At 40.1% G+C, this 7,500-nt stretch overlaps 2 protein-coding genes across 2 annotated transcripts in view; both read left to right on the top strand.

Annotated features, from left to right (window-relative positions):
* The window catches only part of LOC149035104 (receptor-type tyrosine-protein phosphatase F-like), a 111,957-nt gene that overhangs the window by 41,453 nt on the left and 63,004 nt on the right, over nucleotides 1-7,500 (top strand). The window lies entirely within an intron of this gene.
* LOC149035110 (uncharacterized) lies at nucleotides 3,351-4,234 on the top strand. The gene is made up of 2 exons (XM_089192674.1): nucleotides 3,351-3,547; nucleotides 3,961-4,234. Exons 1-2 carry the CDS (start codon nucleotides 3,370-3,372, stop codon nucleotides 4,101-4,103), a joined length of 321 nt encoding a protein of 106 aa, XP_089048800.1. The 5' UTR covers nucleotides 3,351-3,369; the 3' UTR covers nucleotides 4,104-4,234.

Here is a 7,500-nt window from a genome sequence, read left to right as displayed (position 1 = left end):
TCAAATGACCCAACTGGCTCAAATGGCTGAATTGCCTCAAACGACTCAACCAGCTCAAATGACTGAATTGCCTTAAATGATCAAACCAGCTCAAATGCCACAATTGCCTCAAATGATCCAACCAGCTCAAATGTCTGAATTACCTCAAATGACTCAACCAGTTCAAATGACTAAATTGCCTCAAATGACCCAAGCAACTCAAATGACTGAATTGCCTCGAATGACCCAAGCAGCTCAAATGACTGAATTGCCTCAAATGACCCAACTGGCTCAAATGACTGAATTGCCTCAAATAACTCGACCAGCTTAAATGACTGAATTGCCTCAAATGATCCAACCAGCTCAAATGCTACAATTGCCTCAAATGACCCAACTGACTCAAATGCCTGAATTGCCTCAAATGACTCAACCAGCTAAATTGACTGAATTACCTCAAATAATCCAAGCGGCTCAAATGACTGAATTGCCTCAAATGATTCAACCAGCTTAAATGATTGAATTGCCCCAAATAACCCAACCAGCTCAAATGCCACAATTGTCTCAAATGATCCAACCAGCTCCAGTGACTGAATTGCCTCAAATGACCCAACCAGCTCAAATAACTGAATTGCCTCAAATGATCCAGCCAGCTCAAATGACCAAATTGCCTCAAATGATCCAACTAGCTCAAATGCCACAATTGCCTCAAATGACCCAATTGGCTCAAATGACTGAATCGCCTCAAGTGACTCAACCAGCTCAAATGACTAAATTGCCTTAAATGACCCAAGCAGCTCAAATGACTGAATTGCCTCAAATGACTTAACCAGCTAAAATGACTGAATTGCCTCAATTTATCCAAGCAGCTCAAATGACTGAATTGCCCCAAATGATCCAACCAGCTCAAATGCCACAATTGCCTCAAATGATCCAACCAGCTCCAGTGACTGAATTGCCTCAAATGACCCAAGCAGCTCAAATGACTGAATTGCCTCAAATGACCCAACCAGCTCAAATGACTGAATTGCCTCAAGTGACCCAACTGGCTCAAATGACTGAATTGCCTCAAGTGACCCAACCAGCTCAAATGTCTGAATTGCCTCAAATGACTCAACCAGCTCAAATAACTAAATTGCCTCAAATGACCCAAGCAGCTCAAGTGACTGAATTGCCTTAAACTACCCAACCAGCTCAAATGATTGAATTGCCTTAAATGACCCGATCAGTCAATAATAGCCAACTGCCTTAAATGAACCAACTGGTTCAGATGACTGAATTGCCTCGAAGGACCAAATCAGTTCTAGTGATGCAACTGCCTTAAAAAAGACCCAGCCAGTTTAAAAGACTGAATTGCCTCAAATGACTCAACCAGTTCTAGTGACCCAACTGCCTCTAATGACCCAATCAGCCAATTAAAGCCAACTGCCTCAAATGATCCAACTGGCCCAAATGACAGAATTGCCTCAAAGGACCAAATTGGTTCCAGTGACCTAACTGTTTCAGATGACCCAATAATTTCAAATAACATTTACTTTCTGAAACAGCAGAACCTAACATGTGGTCATCAGCGAAAATGACCCAATCAGTGCAAGTGACCCAACTGCCTGAAATGATCTAATCCACTCAAATGACTCAATAAGCTTAATTAAACTACAAAAAGCTACAGGAAAACAATGCAAGCTGTTCACAAGTGTTTCCATAGAGCAGGGAAACAAGAGACGAACAGCACATCTTCATTTCTTAATCACGGTCGTTAGTAATTCTGTGAGAACAGTATCGTTCGCGTACTCGGGAAAAGTAGAGAAAAACTTTCGGTTGAACAAGCCATACATTAGCGTTTCCATGGAGCAGGAAAAAAATCGACAAAGATCATGTTTTCATGCTATTAGTAATTATCTGGGAATACGCTTGGAAAATGCAGCAATCGCGCGCTCGGGAAAACTATAGAAAAACGTTCTGGAAAACAAGCTATCAGTGGCGTTTTCGTGGAGTAGGAAAACAATCGACGATTTTCTTGTTTTTTTGGCATTTACCGTTTGCAATTCTGCAGGAAAACGCTCGACAAATGCAACGTTCGCGCGCTTGGGAAAATTATAGAATAACGTTCAGGAAAACAAGCTAGACACTAGCGTTTTCGTGGAGCAGGAAAACAATCGACAAACATCATGTTTTCATGGCATTTACCATTGGTAATTCTGCGAGGAAAACGCTCGGAAAATGCAGCGATCGCACGCTCGGGAAAACTTGAGTAAAATGTTCAGGAAAACAAGCTATACAATAGCGTTTTCGTGGTGCAGGAAAACAATCGACAAACATCATGTTTTCATGGCATTCACCGTTAGTTATTCTGTGGGAAAACGCTTGGAAAATGCCTTGTTCGCGCGCACGGGAAAACTATAGAAAAACGTTCAGGTGAACAGGCTATTCATTGGTATTTTCCTGGTGCTGGATAACTTGCGATGAACTTCGTGTTTTTCCCAAGTTTTACTGAGGGTGAACAATGAATTTGCCGCACGTTTTCCGATATCGGAAAACGTCAGTTTAATGTTGAATTTCTCAGTCATTCACCATTTCGGAAAATTAACAATGAACGCATGTTTTTTTGCCGTGTCAAACTAAAAGTTCGATACGTAACCCAAGCTCACACACTTCATTCTTCCGCCCCTTTCTTGTTGTTTATTATTGATAGAGCTTAAAACAATATATTTGTAATGTGTTTTGTCCTTTTGTTTCTTGGTAGATGGAGAGAGGCTTTGTTCATGTTATAGCTTTAGAAACTGGTCAACTGGTTCAGCGTGGCCACGGGCAATGGTCTCTGTAAGTATCACAACAAACACCTTGTGGTGATGGAAACAGAGCAGGAATGGGAATTTATCAAAAATGCGATTCAAAACCGAGTAGGCAGTAAATATGGTGAATGGTTTATTGGTCTTGAGATGAATATAACATCAGGTAATTGGACTTGGATCAATGGCGAACCACTGACTATTGACAAATGGGAGAAGTCAAGTCCTGTCCCAAATGACTTTAACGGGATGATTCATAAGGAATTTCCACCTGGAATAAAAGGGTTTTTTAGCACAATTATAGGCATCGCACAAAGAGGATGGATTAACGAGAAAGAATCAGGTATTGATCAGGATCAGATAACAGAAATGATTATTATGCATGAATCTGAATTAACGATAGGCTGCTTTTTCCCTCCCTTTCCCACCCCTTATCAGTTCTTTTTCCCATCTTACCCTTTTCGCCTATTTCGACCGCCTCATACTAAGGTTCACCATCTTTAGTGGAACAGTTCCCGTAATACCAGCTACTTTGATAAAAGTTAATAGATAAATTATTGAGAACCCCCTTACATTTCCGTCTAATCAAAATGCCACTCCACAAATGTCTAACAAGGAACAGTGTCAATTTTCATGTTCCTTTCAACAGATAATTGTCGAGGGGTCTGTTTCCTTCATCCTGTTCCAAGAAGCAAAAATCCTCCTGGACCTACAACTGCAACAAAAATTGTTACCACACAAGGGGAAGACGTCAACCAAACAGGATATCGCTGCTGTATTAGGTAAGATCGTCACTTGATTGACAATTTTAATTGATTGGCAATTTTGATTGATTGAGGATATATAAAAGAGCAACTTCCACGCATTAGCCTAGTTTTGTTTGCTTTTTTCCGTCCTGTTTCACTTCGACTTGTCTTTTCATGTTTTTGTTTCGTTTGATTGTTCTGTTTGTATGCTTTGCTTGTTGTTGTTGTTGTTGTTTTGTTTTGGTGTGTGTGGCAGAGCTTAAGGGACCTCTATGCATTTGATATTGGTTTTCCTTGTTTTCTTTCTTTTGTACGCTTGAAGGTTGGACAGTCGGTAAATAATTTTGCCGAATCATTCAGGGGCACTATTTAGGATTGGTATTATAATCTCTTCATACATGACGACGAACATCATTAGAAATTTGAAAATACAAATGCTTTTACTCCAGGATCTTCAACAACTGTGTTCATACCAACCATGGCAATCACAAATGAAAACAACAGTTCATTGCCCCCAGTAATGATAATTGCCGCTTCCCCAGCAGCAGTGTTCTTCGCAGTGTTGATCATTCTTATTGCACTTATATTATAAAGGCGAAGGAATCGTCAACGAAAAGGTGAAGAAGTTCGATTTCTTGTAAAAAATTACGTATTATTACTTTTTTCTCACCTGAAAATTGTTGCAATAAAACGGTTATTTAGATATCGCTACTTCATGGAAGCCATTTACTGGCCTTTTTTCACCCAGAGACATTTATTAGGTCTGCGAAAAGAAAACTGAAGATTAATCCACCGTATAGCGGAATCAAAAAAACGTTTTTTTCAGAAAAAAAAATTTATTTTCTTGGTTTTCAAATCATTAATTGTCGATTTGATCCTTGGCTTAAACATAAGAGGCCGTTTTGTTTCCATAAATGGCGTTCATCCCTACAGATCAAATTTGAAGTACCTGTATACCTCGGGAATGGAAATCATGATCCTCAGCCTCTTCCTAAAAGTCATTAACGATAATTAATTGCCTTTGACCTCTCGAATTTTATTTCCTTTGCTGATGTCGTGCTTTTAAGCGCTGTCGTATTGAAAAGCAGCACTAAATATGTAATAAGATGTTCGCAAAATGTTGAAACTACAGGTTTACGGATCATTGTTTAGACACAAATCTTTGCGATAACAGAAACATTCTGCTTTGTTTTTACTACTGTTACAGTGTGGCAAGACACAAACCTGTCTGTTTTACATGCAGTGATAATCAAAGTCATGTTTCCTAAATGCACATCTTTTTAGATGCAGAAAGCACAGTGTCTAAAGAATCATCGTAAGTATCTATTTCCTTTTTCTGAAACGCTTTCCCACTGGTACTTATTGAGTGCTTTAAGGTAATACTAGTATTCGAGCTAGCGCTGAAAGTCGTATCCTCTTGTTGCTATGATACTACTTCCTCCTTCCCTAGAAAAAAAAGCCAGTCCATACCAAGGTTATCCCTTCTCCTCAGGTTCATCTGTTAAACGTGATTGCACCAATCTATACTCCTGGATGGATAAAACTAGTCTAAAGCATCTCTGCAAGCTCAAACCCAGACCTCCAGACCCGAAGCCTTCAGCGCGCAAACCCCGTATGCTTTACACCAACCAAAAGAGCGCACATGTCATATTGAGTTTTACCTGAAAAAAAGAAAAAAAAACCGTTAAATTTGAGTCGAATCATTGCTTGGAGGCGTTGCCTTGTCTCAAAACATTGACGAGTTACTAGTGCTATCGTTAGGTAGAAGATAATATAATTGCTCTTTCAAGAGTTTCTCCGTGATCCATTTTTTTTTCCAAATTGTATAGAGCATGAATTTACTGCTTTACAAATAAAATGTTGAAACAATTTGAGACTATGAAATCAATGATCCTCTTGTGAAAACCCCTGATTTCTTTGAAGTTAGTTGCCAAAACACCATTTAGCAACAAAGGCACTTGTAAAAACAAATTTAGACTGGGTAAATTCCAATAGCAGCGATGTTCAAAGATATATCTACATAGCATCCATCACCGTTGTTGATGGGCAAGACTACCTCCCTCACCCACGAGCATGAGACAAAATGTGGAAATATCATATCTGCATCAACCACGGCATTTGATAGTAACGAAAACAAAACGTCTCTAAGCGTTTTCGATGATGTGTTTCCCATAGATTTAACTGAAGAGAAAATTTGTCAAATTGACAAGGGTAATCGACCGCTGCTAAAGCCCGCAGCAAGAGGTGTTCAACGCTGCTCTTAGATTTTTTGTCAAGTTGATTTGATACCTTCCTAATTGCCTGATGAACATGGCGAGCTTTTCCCTGCTTTGTTTTTTGAACTTTTGTTTGGTTGTCTTACTGCTAGCAGTCAATGTATTTTCATTTTCAAATGCCATTGATAGCTAGCCTCCTCTGTTTGCTGCTTTCTTTTTGTTTGTTTATTTGTAACCCGTCGCTACACAGAAATCAGCGCGACTTTCAAGACGGTTTGCCGTTGATTAATTTGAGTGGTTGCGCCCAACCCAGTTTTCCCGCGGGAATTAAAACCAGGAATGAGAGGCTCCAAAGTGAACCTTTTGTCCAACAGGAGGGTGTATATACTGCACTATGTCCTCAGTCAGTGATGGTAGTTATACAGAAAATGAAACGAAAACTACCCAATGTGATCCAAATGTGATTTCGGAAAACAAAAAAATTGAATGAATATTTTTCCAACCAATAAAACTGTCTATTTCGCAGACGCCTGATGAGGATAATTCACGAACATACGCGTCGCTTGATGAATCTACGACAGACACTGCGTGAAATAATCCGAATACGGTCCCTTATGTAGGTCTTTTACAGTCAGTACACAAAGTCGTGTACAGAATCTATAAGGAGGTGTTCAAATGACCCAACTGCCTTAAATGGCCCAATTGGATGAAATGACTAAACCGGTTCAAATAATGCAACTGTCTCAAATGGCCCAACTGGCTTAAATGAGTAAACCGGTTCAAATGATGCAATTGTTTGAAATTACCCAACTGCCTCAAATGATACCAACTGGCTGAAATGGCCAACTGCCTCAAATGGCACAGCTGCCTCAAATGACCCAGCCGGCTCAAATGAGTAAACTGGCTCAAATGATGCAATTATTTGAAATTACCCAACTGCCTCAAATGACCCCAACGGGCTGAAATGACCAACTGCCTCAAGTGGCACAGCTGCCTCAAATGGCTCAGCTGCCTCAAATATAATGAACCAACAGGCTCAAATGAGTAACCGGTTTAAATGATCCAATTGTTTCAAATGACTCGACCACCTAAAATGACCCAACTTGCTAAAATGGCACGAGTGGTCGAAATGACTAGCTGCTTCAAATGACCCAACTGGCTCAAATGACCATACTCACTCAAATCTCAAAATTGGTTCAAATGACCCACCTGCCTCAAATGACCCAATTGGATCAAATAACTCAATCAGTTCAAATGTTGCAACTCTCTAATATTGCCAACCAGCTCAAATGAGTAAATCAGTTCAAATGATCCAATTGTTTCAACTAACTAGCGACTAGCTGGAATGACCCAACTGGCTGAAATTACCAACTGCTTCAAATGGCACAGCTACCTCAAATGACCCAACTGACTGAAATGACAAAACTCACTCAAATGACAAAAATTGTTTCAAATGACCCAACTACCTCAAATGGCCAAACAGGCTGAAATGACCCAACTGGTGAAAACGGCACAGTGTTGTCTAAAACTGCCAAACTAGCCCAACTGACCAAACCCATTCAAATTAAATGATGCAACTGCGTCGCATGATGCAACTAAGTCTAATGGCCCAACTGCTTCAAATGACCCAGCTGCCTCAAATGGCCAAACTACCACAGGTGACTAAATCGGTTTATCTTGCTCAAATCACGCAACTGCCTCAAATGACCCAACCGGCTGAAATGATCAAACGGACTCAGGTGACCCAGCTGCCCTTAAAGGCCCAAGCGCCTC

Source organism: Pocillopora damicornis, chromosome 13, assembly GCF_964200805.1.
Source record: "Pocillopora damicornis chromosome 13, jaPocDami1.2, whole genome shotgun sequence".
Taxonomy (NCBI): Eukaryota; Metazoa; Cnidaria; class Anthozoa; order Scleractinia; family Pocilloporidae; genus Pocillopora; species Pocillopora damicornis.
Note: the sequence above shows the minus strand (reverse complement) of the source record. Positions and strands in the feature narration are given on the sequence as shown.